The 17,704-nt window shown below is 38.9% G+C and overlaps 1 protein-coding gene across 1 annotated transcript in view; it reads right to left on the bottom strand.

Moving 5' to 3' along the window:
* Positions 1–2,634: 2,634 nt before the first annotated feature.
* FRMPD4 (FERM and PDZ domain containing 4) overlaps positions 2,635–17,704 on the bottom strand; it is a gene marked incomplete at its 5' end in the record, with an annotated part of 30,774 nt that continues 15,704 nt past the window's right edge. The window contains 10 exon segments of the mRNA XM_009710342.1: positions 2,635–3,255; positions 3,258–3,976; positions 5,195–6,466; positions 6,791–7,852; positions 8,448–8,586; positions 11,810–11,992; positions 12,585–12,674; positions 15,055–15,181; positions 16,369–16,505; positions 17,246–17,365. Of these exon segments, the coding sequence (XP_009708644.1) occupies positions 2,635–3,255; positions 3,258–3,976; positions 5,195–6,466; positions 6,791–7,852; positions 8,448–8,586; positions 11,810–11,992; positions 12,585–12,674; positions 15,055–15,181; positions 16,369–16,505; positions 17,246–17,365 (4,470 nt within the window).

Raw genomic sequence — 17,704 nt, 5'->3', positions numbered from 1 at the left:
AAAACTGAGACAGGAACATGGTGGTGGTTTATGGAGTCACACCATCAAGTCCGGTGGAGGTCACCATGCTAGTCAGGGGCTGGAGCACATGATATATGAGGAAAGGCCAAAGGAACTGGTTTTACTGAGCTTGGAGGAGAGAAGGCTCGGGGGAGACTTTATTGCAGCCTACAGCTACCTGATGGAAGGATACCTGCAAAGACAGAGCTTAACTCTTCTGAAGAGTGCACACTGATATGATGAAAGGCAATGGATACTGCTGGAACATGGAAAATTCTGATTACATATAAAGAATTTTTATTTTTTTAACCATAAAGATTGTCAAATATTGGAACAGGTGCCCAGAGAGGTTGTGGGACCACCATCCTTGGAGGGCATCCAATACTCAACTTGAAATGGCCCTGAGCAACCTGATCTGATTAGAGCAAGGCTTGGACTAGATGAACTGTACAGGTCCCTTACAACCCAAATTATTCTATGATTCTATGAAAATGCATTAAAAAGGACAGGAAAATCCCCACTAGTTAAACCTAAAAAATATTGCCACAAAAAAGACCATAGCTAACTTTAGGGATCAAAATGAGCAGGTTTAGAATCATAAAAGTTCTTAAACAGTAAGGACAACAAAAATCTACTTACCTTTGAAATAAAATTAGATCAATTTATGAAATGGATTGGAATGAAAAGGACTGCACTAGCAACCCTGGAAGTGCCACATCCCTATGATCTATGTCAACACTTCGTTGTCACAATCCTAAATCTATTTTTGAAACTTAGAGTTTCCAAACCACTGATGACATTTTTACATAAACTCACAAAGCAGTCAAGAAATACGTACCAGTACAACAATTCAGCTTGTTTTTTTCCCCAGTATGAAATACTCAAAAACCACAGAAAGAATTTTCACTGGTACTCACAGCAAAAGAGGAGCGCACACAGCCCCACTCTCTGGGCTGCCAGAATTAGAGCTCTGAGTGTGAGAACCACATGGGACAGGCTGTTGTCACCCACCACCAACGTAATTCAGCCTGCAGCCTACCTCTCAGCTGCCCTCAAGAGTGGGTCCTCAAGAATTGGTCTCAGAAACCAGATTTTTCTCCTATGGACAACAGATTAAGCTTCTGACACCATGTTTCTGAAGAGGGTTCTCTGCAGTCGGAGGAAAAAACAGATCTTGGTTTCATAGTGAAGTGCACCACTCTACACGAGAAAATATTTCCTTGGCAAAAACTTAATTTTGTTGGTTTTGTCTTTCTAGTTCAGCACAGAAAGCTTCACACGTGCTTCAACTGAATAGGTAAGTTTTCAAAACAGAGCAGTTATACACTTTGCATGTGACATTATGAGAAACAGATGAAAATTACCTACATCAGTTCGGAGAATGGCATTCTGCACTTTCCATAAGGGCTGCTGCTCCTCGGTAACTGAAAAGTTTTAACAGCTGCTCTTGTGAAAGCCTATTTGCCAGGTGAAACTTGAGAGCTTTTGCTTTGGCTGTCTCTCAAACACAAGACTAGAAAATGTTTTCCAGAAAGGTTGAGATAGGAGAGATTATTCACAAATTGCCTGTGTCATCACTCAGAGAAGAACTGTCTCTAGCTGGAAATATTTCAGAGATTTTATTGTATTCTGAAAACTTCATTTTATTTCTAACTTATTTACAGTTAAACATTCAGAATCATAAAATATGAAGTATAAAATATTTAACAAAATAGATGCAATTCATGTTGTTCAGATGCACCATAGATACATGATGAAACAGTAAACAGCATAGGAATTTCCTGACGGTCCTCTCTCTCTCATTTATTGGGGAAAGGAGTGTGTAGACCTGCCCCATACATTTTGGTCTGACCAATATGGCGTCAACCTTTCATTTCAGAAAGAACGCCACCACCACTCTGGTTTCTGTGTTCTCAGTCCTCCACAATTACCGTCACTATCTAAAATGCCAACACTAATGTTCAATACATCAGATCCCCTCTGAAGTTGGTATTTTCAACACTTTTTTTTTTTTTTTTTTAAATACAGAATTTCCTAGAAAAGAAGAATCAGGTAATTCAGGCCATATGAACAAAAGAGTCATTTATTATATATATATTCTCTAGTAAGTTATAATAGTCTCTTGGATTTTAAATGTCTTTTTGCTATTTTCAATGCTTAAAAATTATAATTTTAAAACATTAAATATTGTGTTATATACATTATGATTTATTTTCTCATTTCTAAACATGGAGCATTCTCCAAGTAAAAACTTGGATGAAACAGAAAACAAATTCATTGACGTAACAGGCGTTAAAAGTTCACTTCATACAACCATAAATTTGACTATATGAAAAATAGCCAAACATCAATTTGCTCCTATATGGGATTTTTTCTGTTTGTTTTTCTGGTCTTGGGGAGAGGGTTTTTTTGGCTTTTGTTTCTGTACAAACGGAAGGACAGATCTGGTCATTACTTTTGTCAGTGTTCAGTATTTTAACCTTTTTTTTTAATCTCATACCTATTTTATATAAAATAACAAAATATACAGAGAAAGCTGAGTTTGTTACATTAGTTCATACACATACAGTAAATAAAAGTTTTTTATGTATGGCTTTGCAAAGGTAGATTATGAAGTGACTTTTGTATTTTATTTTATTTGTTTAAAAGCATTTTAAGAGAACGTGTTAGTGTGCTTACAATAGCGGCCATGGTAGTCGAATGTCGAGCCAAGAGTTTAATGCTAGGATCACTGGAGGTCTTGCCTGACACCGCTTCCGCAGCCTTCAGAAGACAAATGTAGTTTATTACAACCTCGTCTATCTTAGCTATAATTTCCTGCTGCTGTGTTTCAGAGTTCATGACTTTAACTAAACGCATGCAGGCTTCTGTTAAGCAACAGAGTACTTGAAAGCTGGAAGTCATAGCTAAAAGCATTTCCTCAGGGCTTTTATCAGCCATGGCCATTTTCCTGCAGGCACTTCCCAACTGTCTCGATTCCATAGATAACAGTTGTTTGTACTTAGAAAGTTTAAGGTCATATGTTTCTGGATGTAAATCTTCTCTCCTGCCCATACTTGCTCGGACCAGTGAGAGTAGCTCATTGGCATCCTTTTGTGCTGCAATAAATCCATCAGGCATTGCATACGTCTTCTCTTTCATCACATTTATTCGCGTGATTCGTGCATCAAAGGCCACATCGTTGAGATTCACATCAATTTGGCCACCTTGGATGTCAGCACTGCTCTTCTCATGCGTGTTGACTGCCTCATCTTTGCAGCTTTCGAGGACTCCAAGACTTTCTGCTCATTTTCACTGGAAAATGACTGACCAGCTGGTTCTGTGAGCTCGCACAGGATCTGCGGTTTGAAGAGACATGAGAGCTGATGGCTGTCTTGGTCATCTTCGTCATCGTTGTCATCATTTCCTCTGCTTAGGAAACAATAGCTAAAGGGGCCACGACACCTCCAGGTGCTGGTGTCTAGCTTCCGCAGGGGCAACGTTCGACACTGCTTGGAGTCCTTCTGACTGGTGCCGGTGCCCGAACACCTCTTACCGTCCTTCCGATCAGTGCTGACGTACACACAACTCTGGGAATAACTTTTTGACAGCTTTTTTCCCAGAGGAAGTTCCACTCTTCTCTCCGATTTGGATTCGTCCCTTCGTGTGATGTCCAGGCATTTCAAGCTGGCTGCGCCTGCCTTCTTTTCAAACAGCATCTCAATGTCTGCAGATCCTCCAGTGATGCTGCTGCTGCGTCTCAGCACTTTCCTGTTGTGCGGCATCCTGAGGCTTCCTCCTATCATGTCATATGGCCGTAAACTAACTGTTGCCCCACAAGCCTGATTTACTTTGGGAATGTCACAAGAGTCTTGATTTTGACTTGGCACCTTTGATTCTGATAGCATGGATGATAGCATGATGGAGTCAGCTAGAGGCTGTCTAGGAAAAGCTGTAGGCATGCCTCCTTGTCTTCCCTTTTCAGGCTCTGTGAAAGCTACACTAGGGGTAGTAGAAGAGCAGACAGAATAATTAAGCATCACCCTGATAATATTCAGAGACTGAACTTTTAAATACCTCTAACAGGACAAATGGATTCCTGATATTTCCCAGTGGTCTCCATTCCTCAAAATATTTCACAGAAAAAATTCATTGCTAGTTCCTCATGTCTTTTATAGTTCAGTAAGATGCCTCTTAAAATCTATATCAACAAATTATAACTTATGTATAGTTAATTGTTCATTCCACTACAGTAGACTTATTTAAAAAAAAGGAACAGAAAATCATCTATAAAACATCCTAAATCTCCCCCAATATATGGATTGCATGTTTTCTATTAAGTAATTAGATTAATATTTCCAGATTAAAATACCTTCTTTAACTACACCTGAGAGAGTATGGAAAGATGCATTCACGGTAATTTTGGTTTGGTTATGTGGGTTTTTTGGCAGAGAAACAACATTTCTCATTTTAGTTCCTAGTCTGTTCCACTTTCAGATTTTCATGCCTTCACACACTAGTGCTACATGTGGGTTGCAACCCAGGAAGAGGGAAACATTTAAAACCCAATGGAAAGAATTTCCAATGCTATCTCTGAAAAGCTGCAATTTTTTATAACAGTAGGTTCATAAAATCTCTTGAAATTGGAACTTAAAAAGGCTGTAATGGTTCTATATGTAAATTATTATTTAAGGAAACACCTTCTGTCAGATGGTAAAATAAATACATGCTTAATAAGGTAGTGACATTTTCTCATCCTTACATTAGTGCTTTTTATTCATACTTGCATGTTTTTGACAATCTGCTAAAATGGTATATAAGATACATAATAAACGAATCACAGGGTTTTATCTCCTACGCTAATATACCTTGTGAAGTCATCTTATAACCTAACCAGTATCCTGGAACTCAAATGACTATGGATTCTGAAGAGGCTTCCACGAAGTGGAAGAGAGGCCTCTCCATCAGTGTCCCCCCAGATATTTTTAACTGTCATCAGAAGTTTTTTTAAAAAAATTATCTTTGTAAGCAGCTCATAAGAATATCTCAACACGTACAAGTAAAATGAATAGATACACTGAAGGTCTAATCCCACTGCCTGCTACAGGTTGATGATGTAGTTTCAGGTAAAGATAATGCAAATGTCTCGCCTAGTCCTCAACATTAACATGTAGCTTTAAAAACAAACATAAGAAACGCTTTATTACTGCTGTACCTGTAGTTTCCTTTATCTTGGGGATCCGATGACATCCTTCTCTCAAAGTGCCGAAGAGTGGTTCAGCATTAATCGCTGAATGCACAACTGGCACCGTCATTCTGTGACACACGGCTTCAGGCTGCTGGTGCAGGTCCTTGTATGTCGTTCCATGGTTTGGAAGAATGGCAGCTCTTTCATCTGCTGGAATATAGGCAATGCCCTTCATTGATGGGTCAGAAATAATGTGCTTAACATCAGAGGTACAAAGAGGAGATTCAACGGGGGTAGCACACGTGCTACTGCCTGTGCTGCATCCTGCATCCACTGAAGAGCACTGAGAGCTTTGCAGGGAGAAATGGCCTTCACTTTGCAGAGATGACATGCGCTTAGCCAAGTGATATTCACAAAGCCTAGCCACGCTCTGCTCAGCTTCTGGAAGCTTTGAAGGATGGTCATCTGCAGATAAATCGGTATCTTCTGCGTCGTTTAGGTCTTTGGCTGAAGACACAGGAGTCATATCTGACAGAAAGTTTTCACCTTGGCTAAGCCCCGAGGTATCATCCTGATCCACTTCAGGATGCACTTCATCCTTACAGTCAGTTTCTGTTTTACCAAGGACAGGAACTCTTGGAAAACTCTTCCCGTTCACCGTTTCTGGGCTTGGCTTATCTGCTGCCCCATCATCAGCAGTGTACCATCTTTGGCGAAAGGCAGTTCTCTCCACATTAAAAGTGCTTAGGCGTTGACTGTCTCTTGCTGAAAGAGTTCCAAATTTAGCTTTTAGATCTTCCTCAGTCTCTGCTTTTTTAGGTCCCTGTTGCTTTTTCACAGTAGCATTGCCATCAGAGGGTGCTTTTACTTCGCTGTCTGTCATCTTATTTTTCCTTTTACTAGTGCAAGAATATACCAAGGATCCCATGTGCAATTTGCTAAAATAATCAGTGACAGATTTTGTTTCCATGGTCTCTGGCTCCATTTCCATGTTATCTGAATGAAGAATCTGCTTTGAAGGCACAACTTTTGACTGTAGCTCTGCGGCCTGACGACCAGCCAAAGGCTGCGAGGGCTTCACGCCTGGCCCTCCAGCCTGATTCTTAGCGATGGGAAATTCAGTCTGCTCTTCCACAAGGGGTTGGTAGCCTTCACTTGTGGTCAAAAACATACGTGCAGTGTTTTCTGACTGTTTCTGTGCCGCGGCTAGTTCAGAGCTTTCAGTCATTTCAGAGGAATTTGTTTCATTGCCAGAATCTGAAGATGACTCAGGGCTATATGCTCGCAGGATAGCTACACCTGCAAGCCACAAAAAATAAGAGTCAATTAAATGACAGCAGCTGAAGCACCTGGATAAGTGACAAGCAAAGGGGGTGTGTTAGAGACAAAAATAGGCTTTGTAAGAATACTCTGACTTTATTGCACAGTTCCCAGGACAGGTAGTTTAATAACATAATGGTAGTTCCATTAAATAATATGGAATATGATGTATGCAAAATGATGGCAAAAAACACAAAGGAAAACAAAAAAAACCACCAACCCTCATGAAATGGAGTATTTCCAAAGCTAAATGGATGAGATGGAATGATTTTCAATGAATAAATGTAACTATGGTGAAAGAACCTGAATTGTCATTCGTCTGCTGTTCCTCTGAAGCGGCCAAAGCTTCTAGTGCTTGAAGTGTAGAGACTACAGCATCATCTAGCCCCTTCTCACACTTCCCCTCTGTATTAGTAGGGACAGCATCGATAAGCGACACTGGAATGTCATCGTTGCCTAGATTACTGGCTTGCTCCTTGCTGTCTCTAGGCTGCATTGCTTGATTCTGAGAGTCTTCCTCATCTGAACTGTCCCTGAAGCCAGGTGGAGGAGCAGCAATGGCCATGTTTAAGGTGTGCAATAGGAAATCATCTTCATTATCATCACCTTCCGGAGGTGGAAGTGAAGTCAAATCAATAATGTCATCACTAGAACCAGAAAGGCTGAGAAGAGCAGGCCTATTGATTTCTCCTACCATAATGTCTTCTTCACAGCTTACTTCATCTTCATCTTCAGCATCATCTGTGTTTTCTGCATAACAAATATCATGCAGCAAAGGCTCTTCTATCCCTTCCGCAGCTCCAAATATTTTACTATCGTTTATAGTTGCGTAAACAGAATTTGTAGCAAACTGAATGCTTTCAGCATCCGGTGACAACTCCAGGCCTTTAATGTCATTGGCATTACTAATATAAATGGCTCTTTGTTTTTCTAGTTCTTCTGGACTTTCATCCAAAAGCCTTTCATAGCCAAGAGTCTGGGGATTGATACCATCCAAGTTGTGATCTCCAAATATAAAGGAAACTTTTGCTCCCCTGGGGGAATCCTGTGCTTTCTTGCTAGATTCCAAACCTGAGAGTGACAGCAGTGAAGGCTGATTAAAATTTCTGCTTTCTTCTGCTTCAGTGGGGTCACTTTGCTTGGCCAGATGCTGATCAAATCCACCTGAATTATAAGTATTTTCTATGTACAGATGTCTGTGTTCTTTTTGACATAACAGACTTTCAGAAACATCTACAGTCTTCTGTTTTGGATCAGCAAAGGACATTTGAGTCTCCTGATCTCCTTCAGCCAGGAAAGTGGTAGTTTTTGGTATACAGTTCCACTCAGAAGCAAGGAGATTATGCTTCCCTCTATTTTCAGTTCCTAGAGCATGGTGAAATAAAATCAATGTTGTGAAATCGAAGAGCAAAGTCATGTAATTTTTAAACAATAACTTCTTAATGCTGAGCAATAAACACTCTGAATAGGACAGCTAAGCCATCAAACATTTCAGAAAAGCCCTGTCAAACTCACCTCTGCTCTAAGTTAAATACCTGTTGATTTAATGACCTAAAGTTTAACTGGTACTTCTGTACTTTAGCACAAAACTAAACCTCACCTAGGTACAAATGCTATTCCAGGAACAGTAACACAAACTCAAATCCCCAGCTGGTTTCTCCAACACCATATGTATTCTTACAAAAGATACATGCATATAAAATAATAACACTCACAGGGAGCATGCATCTGTTTCACTACCGTATGAAAGAAATTCATCACCTGGTTTTTACCATTAAGATGCTATCCTAGGCTGAATATTACAACATTATAAAGCTGAACTGATGTACTGTGGTGCTAGGTCTGAGCCAGCAACCAGATCTCATTTGGCATAGCCTTGCATTTATCTGGAGGTGCACTGGCTTAAGTTGGCTTCTGCATTATACGTTGGACCATTGTTAACATACTGTGCAATGAGTACCTGTTTCTCGGCTCCCTGTATTTTTCTTGTTGGCCATGTTAAATATTGAGCGCCTTGAGTCGACCAGCAGTCTATAGTATCCAGCTGTTAGGCAAGCAAGATTCATTGCATCTGATGACTCCATCAGTAGAGTAATAGGCTAAGAAGAACACAATCAAGTCTTGGTTAAGGCTGTTCCTCCTCAAGCTGTTTACCTGCTGACAATACTACTACATGGAAGCAAAAGGAATTACATCACAAGCACCACATTGAAAAATACACACGAGAACTTACTGTCCTCATGACCAATATCAAACAGTATCAAACATTTAGAAAAGATTGGAGTTGCAGTAAGGTAGAAGTCCAACCGGACATTTTAACAGCTGATTTTGCTCTCTGAATGAATGAAGCTGACCATTTTAAGACTCTTGCTCCAGCTTTTTCTTGCACAGATACATTACTCTTGCCAAAACACCGTTTACTGTTACTCTGAAACTGCCAAGGGCTAAGAACCTGGTATATTAGGCACTGGAGTCTTGCAGTAGTATGAGAATCTGAAGCTTCCCAGAAAATAAGGTGCCTTAAGGACATTTAAAGAAGCAAGATATAGGAAGTAAATAGAGTCAAGGAAAGTTCAGGTTCCGAAAATACAGTAGTGAGGTTAAAGCTATCATTACATGGCAGTGACAGTGAATATTACAATGACAGCTTAAAAGATTTCAGTGTTTGTGGCCTGGCATTACTGAAAAGACAAGTGATGAAAAAATAAGCAGACAAACAGAGACAAAGAGAATGGAGATAGATCCTCAGAAGGGAGGTCAGCAAAGAGAACAAACTCAAAGCGTTTAGAAAAAGAAGTCAGACCTAACAAAAATGAGAGACCTCAGAGCTTTGAAAAACTGTGGCTGCCAGGCTAGCAAGCATCGAACCTGAGAGATCCATGTGAATTAAATCTTTAATTCCCTTTTCTTTTGCCACAATATATAAATTTCTTTGCCTAAAACTTTTGTTCATGCCTCTGTAGCTTTTAACACCAAAAGCTGCTCTTCTCACTTATTTTAAGGTGGTTAGCCTCTATGACTCCTAGGAGGGAAATAAAAATGAAGCTTTTACCATGATACATAGATAAAATTACACTATAGACAACCCATCTTATCACTCACAGTTTGTAGTGACTCATTGCTTTGTGGACATTTGTGACAATTTATCATAATTTAGCATGCAGAGCCCACTGTCACAAGACAGATGCAAGACCTGCATCATTTGTTCCAGGAGGAACATTATATGCAACCAGGATGGCTCTCCAACTTACCCAACCCCTTACCAGTTAGAAGACAACCAATTCTGATGGAGGCTGTGGCCAAAACATAACTGATAACTTTTCTAATGCCTGTGCTGCAGCATATTAGGCCAAAATACTCTGGGTGCCCTGAATATCGTATGAACAGTTTTCAGGAACATGGAAAAATTAATGCATTTTTTTTTCTTTAAAGTATTTTGTGCTACAGTTTGAGCTTCTATTCAATACATGCTTCTTTCAAAGCATTCAACTACAGCTATAAAAGTTAACTATAAATTATTAAACCTACAATGGGCTAATTAATCTCTGTCTTTTGAGTGACTACTAATAACTAAAATTTGAAATGCTACGTTTATCTCAAATTTTCTGCAGCAATGGACAGAAATGGATGATCTCCACAGAAATCTCAGATTGCTGAAAACAGTGCTACTGTTAATCTGCTGAACAGTCCTGTGATAGCTAAACTATTATTGCCTGCTTCTGCCAAGTGCTACATGCTTGAGAAGATATTAAAAAGAACCAAAATTAAAATAAAAATCCAAACTGTTTATTCATTAAGAAAATATTGGCATATATGACATACATTGGCGTATTCAGAATCTGCTACCTTAGGGTAAGCCAAGGGATGAAAACATCAGTGGAGAATACCTACCTGTGTGCGCCTGCATCTCCTCCACAGGACCAGCCCCTGCTTGTGCCCCACAGAGAGGCAATTTTTTGTCAAATTCCATCCAGACCCTCCTAAATTTGTAATTTTAATGTTAGACCAGACTCTCTGGGTTTAAGATCGCATGTGTCAGAATGCAAGGAGGTGGGGATATACATGGTTTGCAATAAGACAGTAACAATATTATAATATAAAACAACATAATACCATGGTAATATAAAATACAATGGCATACAGTGCTGCATTTTACATATGAGCAGATGGGAAGGATTTAATTTCTATATTACTTTCTCCATCTGTAAAAAGGTGGTAACAGCTTTCTCACAAGAGGGCTACAAGTTTAGCACAGTAATGCAAGTAAAGTAGCCTGAGAGCTTCAGATGTTATCATTGCTAAGTAAGGTGAAAGAGATGCTGTGTTCACCAACCTGTACATTTCTCTTAAGCTGCTGTCAAAGAGCATCTAGATTAATATACAGCAATGTTTTTTTCATTAACTTAAATACAGGGAAACAGTTCCAGGTCAATAAACCTAAAGCATTCAAAGCAAAAGCCTAGTAAAATATTCCTTGTGTATGTGTTTTTGTGTATAGCTGGGTAAGCAAAAAGAACTGTTAGGCTCTACTTTAATGGAATATTTAAGTTTCAAGTATAATGAGAACTCTTCCTTCAATCTCTGATTATCTTAATTAATGCTGAAGACAGTCTATGAAGCCTTTCACTTCAAAACCAAATAGAAACCACACCGAGAAGAACGAGGACAATATAATATACAAAACTCCACTCATTGCCACTAGATGCCTCAGATGCAAAGTGTTACATGGGATTGAAGAGAAATTAAATGACTATCGGTAGATGAAGAGTATCTGTGAGTATATTATGCAGTGCAAAGCACTGAACTGGAATTATAAGGGCTAAGGAAAAAACCTTGCCTTTTTACATTTTATTTCATTGGTAACCGCTACACGGTTACTTGCAGTGAACTTTGCAGGTAAAACACTGGATTACAGGAGACACTGGTCTGATGCAGCTGGCAATTCTCTAATGGTAATAATATTGTCTGTTACACTAGAAGGAGCTTCTTGGGGCTCAAGGAGCTTCAAAAGAAGGCCAACTTCTTCATCACCTCTTCTCATCATGGACATCAAGGAAGACAACAACAAAGCGAGTTGCCTGGGGTCAGCCAAGAGAAGAATCAGAATAAAACAGAAGTGCTGCAAAGCACCAGTCTGGTACGTTGTAGGCCCCTCAAATGCCCAAGCTACATGCGCTCTGACCAAAAAGGAGCTAAAAATGCACCCTCAGAATATTACTGGCATGAAAATGTTCAGAACAGTATAGCTTGATCAAATACTCAAATAAAGACAAAAACATTATTTAAAGACGCTACAACAATATAAATCAACCACAAACTTACTTTTACATCTAAGACATGCAGCTCAACTCTAACACTGCTTTCATCTTCGGTAAACATCTCAATCCTGTTCACGTGGCTGAAGTCTGCCAGGAGAGCCACCAGGTTTGTTTTGGTGTTTATCACGTGACTGATTCCATACCGCGGCCCTACTAACAGAGTCACTTCTGAACGCTTTTCTCCCTGCTTTAGCAGAAAAAAAGCAAAAGTAAGAAACATGATAGGTACTGCATAGTGACAGAAATCGCCACTGCCTTCTTTCATTTTCATGGAGCTACGTTTGCATGGCATTTCTACATTAAAGATTACTATGTTTTTCTAAGAAGATACGATATACAAGAGCATACTTGATTCACAGTTAAAACCAGAAAGTAAAGGAATCTGCTGCTGGATATTGACCATACTCTAGTTTTTAGATGGATAGTTGGATGGACAGACAGATGGATGGATGAACTCTGCTTCTGTTAAAAGAAAATATTTGTCATTAAGAGTTTTCCAGACTAGTAATTTTAGTATTCTATAGTTAATGGGATGGCACAATGTGCCAAAAAGGGGCTACCTTTCTCCAAAACCCCAGTAAATTCAAATTATAACAGGAATGTTATTTTCAAGATGAAAAAAAAAAAAAAGTTATTTGGTTCAATTAACAATGGTTTTTTTAGTGTATATATAACACCTAAACTTCTAAAGAAAATGACATGGTCTACCTTTTGCAAAAAGGCATTTGGATAAAAAAAAAATCAAGAGAAGAGAGAGACTATTTCAAGAGAAATATTACCACTAGTGTTGCCTTGAAAACACGCCCTCCATATAATCGTAGATCACTGAGGAACTTTAGATAATGCACCTTGGCTTGCAGAGCAGAGAGCTGGGGAAGGAGAAATAGGAGTAAGAGGTAGTGGTGGAAATCAACACATTACCAAATTCAGAAAGAAAATGTATTTGTGTAGTCTAAGGAGAATGGACTGCAATAACAGCTCCTCACAGCCTGAAACTAAATCACTAGATGCTTGAGTTTCAGATAACGATAAACAGTTTCATTCTTAAAATTAAGATCTTGCTTGTTTAGTTAAAATGCACTGAGGACTTGGGTATGGGCAGATCAGAGCACTGCATGAACATCGCAAAAGCTCCAATGAAGGGAAAATGTTAAACTACTCAGATTAAACATCTGCTCATTGAGGGATTTCAAGGCTAGAGAGCAGCTTTCCATTTAAAATCACCATCAGTTCTTAAACATTTATGTACCTATACAGAGAAAGACAACAAACAATTTGCTTTTGTCAGTTATGTGTATTACATTTTGCTAGGTCCTTGTGGCATATGGCAAATTATTCCACTTCATTAATGCATTTCCTATTTTTGAAAATAAAACCCTTCCACTATATTTAGTAGGGAATAAATCTGAAAACTAAATACAGTACATCGCTACATATGATCATATCATGCAATACATGTCATAATTTATCTCCTTTTTTCTCCTCTGAGCTTGAACTACCTACTTAAAAAGAAACAATTTGGAAATATTTTATGAGACTGAATGGAAACAAGAAACAGTTCATTTTACCCAGACAGTCTGGACCCAAACCTTATACCTCCACAGTGTAAAACCTTATACCTGGACTTTTAAAAGATAAGATAAAACAAGCTCATCTCATTTGCTATTCTCATTTCAGCTACTAGATTTCTAATTCAAAATCGTACTTGACCTTGAGCAGAATTTTAAGAGCCCCTATCCTAATGTTTTTCTAGACACCAAGGAAGAAATGGATCTGAAGCAGAGCAACTAGTTAGTGGTAATGCTTTCCCCTTCCCTTCACCAGGTGTTCAATTGGTGGAGAAATACACAGGGGTTGTAAAAAATGGGAGAATCCTGAGAATGACAGGCTTCCCTTCATGCGGAGGAAAAGAAGACCCCAAAAAGAAATCAGTTCCTGCATTAGTACCCACAAGTGAGACAGAAGGTGACGATGAGATCAGATGCTTTGTTTCTGAGATCTACCTACTAAAAAAGCAGGTGGGCACACAACATAATTCCAAAGCTCCAATCGAAAAGAATGAAGCAAACCCAACAAAGTCTGCTTGCTGCAGGAAGGGACTGTTGCAACCCCTCTTCTAACCAAGAACCGCTACTGTATGCCACTGCCATCATCTGCAAGGCCTGCCGCGGTGAAGGCTTCCAAAATAAAACCCGAATACACACTACCAGGATATAAACAATAAGCAACTGGCATTATCGAGCTTTAGCTTCAGCAGTACAGATGTGCAGTGCATCAGTCAAAAAGACAGCCTTTCTTCCTGAGCATTGCAGGTCAAACACATAAAGCTACGTTCACAGTCATGAGGTGATCTGATTCCTCCAAGCAGGATTTCTGCTGATCACAATGAACCTTAGCTCAGGCATCAGGTGTTTTGGGGTTTTTCTGTTCAGAAACAAAGTGTCATGAAGCAGGATTCAACTCATTCGATGTCTCAACTAGTCACTCTTAGGTTCTTTTTATAGTCCACAGAGAGAAACAGGCATTTCTAGGACACAAGTCATCTGACCTATTTTTGGTTCCTAATGTGGGATGGGATGACTCGCTCTCTAGAAGTACCTATTTCTCTCCATTGACTACAAAGAGAGACTAAATGACTTGCAGAGAGAAACCTCATTGTGGTGTCTAAACCCAGCCCCGGCTGTATGCATGTTACAAAGGCATTTCTCAGAGACATTGTCTTCTACATGTTTTTCCCAGCTGAAGTGAAAGCTTAGTGCTAAGAAAAGCATTTTACAACTGCAAGGAGGGTCATTTACTGTAAGGACCATCATCTATCCGGTTAGATCTCGGCCCGTGAAAAGTCTCTATCTACAGCATAAAGGAAAACAATCCTGAAAAACAGCATTTATGTCAGGTCCATAGGTTAATGTGGTTCAGATGAGAGCAGCAGAGAGAGAACAATAACTTTCCTAACAAGTCTGCCATTAATAGGAAGCACTAAATGCATTAAAAAATACGTATCTTTATCATACATGAAACATTAATAACCACTTTTCTGGCTCTCTCAAGATAAGAAGATAGTTTAGTTGGAGTATAATTAATTATTTTTAATTGTTCTTGGCTATGTTGTACCGAGCACCAAAAGTTAAATCTCTGAAAATATAACGGCTAGGTGTTTCTCCGAAGGATTAACTTTAAATGTTTCCCATGCACACCACCCTTTCTGTTCTTTCAAACATATTTTCCATTAAGATGCAAATGTAATACCTTTTTACCCGGAGGAACGAGGTTTTGATTTGCTTTGACAAGGTGTGAAAGTGCTTTCTTTATGTTCTTTTCTTTCATGCTTTGCAGCACAGCAGATGGAAGAAAAGTCTCTAATCCCCATTCTTTTCTGCAATAAAAGGCATATATTTAATTTCACGTTCCTGTGATGATTGTTTATCTAAAGACTGGTGACTATGATGCCAAGTGAATAAACACCTGAAAACAGAAGGAGAGTTGATCAAGTCCAGAGTTTTGCAATAACACATTATTTTCTACATTCAAACTATGTATTACTTATGAAAAAGATGCTTTAAAATGATACATAATCTCTCTTCTATCCCTTCCATCTCTTCCATCATGCCATTCAGAAGTTCTAAGTTTTTATGTCTCAAGTCTATGCTGTATTGTTAAACACCACTTAATTAAACAGGCAAGTACCATTACAGAATTAAAATCACAGAAGATTTAACAACATAATGTCAGATTTAATTTTATTTTCTAGGCTTTTTTTAGAATATGCAAACCAGCCAGCCATTGTCTTTGTCACTTATATTTTGTGGGGTCCCCCCCCCCAAAAACAACCAGTCTCCCTCCCTTTACCAAATTTTCTTTTCTGCTTGAAGTACCCCTTTTGACAGAAGACTGACTCTTCACTTGTAAGTAATTATTTCGGCTGATTCATTAATAGGATACAATATAACATGATCTTCAGTAAGGTGGATAAACTCTACAAGATTGAGTGTGCAACAGTTATTATTTCCATTCTGCAAGTAAACTAGCAACAAAAGTTTTGGTGTTTGGGTTTTTGGCTGTCTTTTTTAAATCCAAGCAGATGTACACACAGTTGCATTTTGGAAATTTTCTTTTTCTTTGTAGTTACATATACATGTTGTCTAACATAAAACAGGTGCCTGCTGGGACACTTCTATACTTAAGAAATCTTACAAATGGAATCTAAGACCCTGCAGTCTTCTGAACCAAGAAATTATCTGAATCGTACTATAATAATCTCTACTAAAACCTTACAATTCAGACTACACAGACTTAGATCTGACCGTTAAATCATTGAAAACAAATGCATTAATCTTATTTACATTTATAGGCTATTTCACGTGCCTAAACAGATGACCAAAAGGTAAATGGACCAAAAGGTCCATACTTACAGCTCTTAACACACTTGAATCAATTTCAGCGACAAAGAATGAACCTAAAATTGGTGCATGCATATAGACATATTAAAGAAACAACCTTAAAGAATCTACGAGTTACTCCTAATATTCCACTTTTAAAGAACATACTGCATTGAAAACTTACTCTATATATTTGAGAGAGATTTTCTGAGTTTGCTTGGTGGTCACAGTTGCAATATACATTTGTAATGCAGCCAACCGCAGGGCAATGTCGTATTTCAGTTCTGGTCCAAATCTTTCCTGAACCACATCGTTACAGCTCTACCAAAGAACCAGTAGAGGGAGCATCAAGTTAAAAAATTTTGCACTAAAAAAAAATTATAGGCCTTCCCCCCCCCCCCCCTAAATTATCATTACATGAAAAGTAACCCTGAATTCAGAAGCAGGACCATGCCAAAGGTAGGACTCTTGCTCTCAGAGGTGTCAGATGTTCACCAAGATACGGGCACTTCTGAAGAACACAAGTACTTCTACCAAAGAGCAGAAGGCATGGGCATTTTGATCTAAGCTCTCTTCATCCTTCCTGAGAAGAACAGTAATGCTCTTTCACAAAGAGTGCTGGGAGGGTTATCAGTGTATCTGGACTCAGGATAGCACAATTCTACCTGGTGAGATACCCAGGAGAACCACATTGCTTGTACATCAGTTTTCTCATCCATTTTACTGGGAGTTCCTTTTCAGACATTATTTCTGTCTGATATTACAGTACCATAAATAAGTATTAGCAATTAATTCAGCTTCACTCTTTTCTAAAGCCAAATATATTTTGGAAAGATATCAAAGCATTACTATTTGGAGAGACTTATAAAGGAAAGGGACTTTGCAGATGATAAAGATTTGCACATTCCCCAAGTGCATTCGTTGGCTTTATGCAGCAGAAATAAAAACCAGGATTTACTGCAGCCACGTTTTTCTATGTGAAGATATAAATCCATACATACACTGAGTGCAACTACCTTTTTATTCTCCTTTACACTAACAATGGCCGTCCTTTCACTTACCTGTACATAGAGATATTCAAAAGCAACTGGATCTCTTCTTAAAAGATCAATGGGATCCTTTGGGACAAAGCTAATCCTGAAAAGACATCTCATCTTATGCGAGCTTGGCCTCTGGGTCACCTAGGACAGTGCAATAATCATATGTGAGCTTGGCAACCCTGGTCGAGCAATGCGGTCTGTAGTCTTGGGCAATGTGACCCTGCTCTAGAGCCATGTGGTAGCAAAAGCAATAATTCTATCCAAAAAAGAGCTTTGCCACGGGCTCCTTATTAAGTTCTTCACGTAAGAACATCATATATATAATCTTGTGGAAAGACTTTTGAACTCATATATAGGCATGACTGCCCAATACAACTCATCCTCAAAGCAACAGAATTCACTCACTCAAAACCAGAGTGAAAGGACAGAGAAAACAGACCTTAATGAAATCCATCCAAGTGAAATACAAACTGAGTTGTG

This window comes from Cariama cristata, unplaced genomic scaffold (assembly GCF_000690535.1).
Source record: "Cariama cristata isolate BGI_N322 unplaced genomic scaffold, ASM69053v1 scaffold13581, whole genome shotgun sequence".
NCBI classification, from domain to species: domain Eukaryota; kingdom Metazoa; phylum Chordata; class Aves; order Cariamiformes; family Cariamidae; genus Cariama; species Cariama cristata.
The sequence above is the reverse complement of the archived record's forward strand: the minus strand, read 5'-3'. Positions and strand labels throughout refer to the sequence as shown.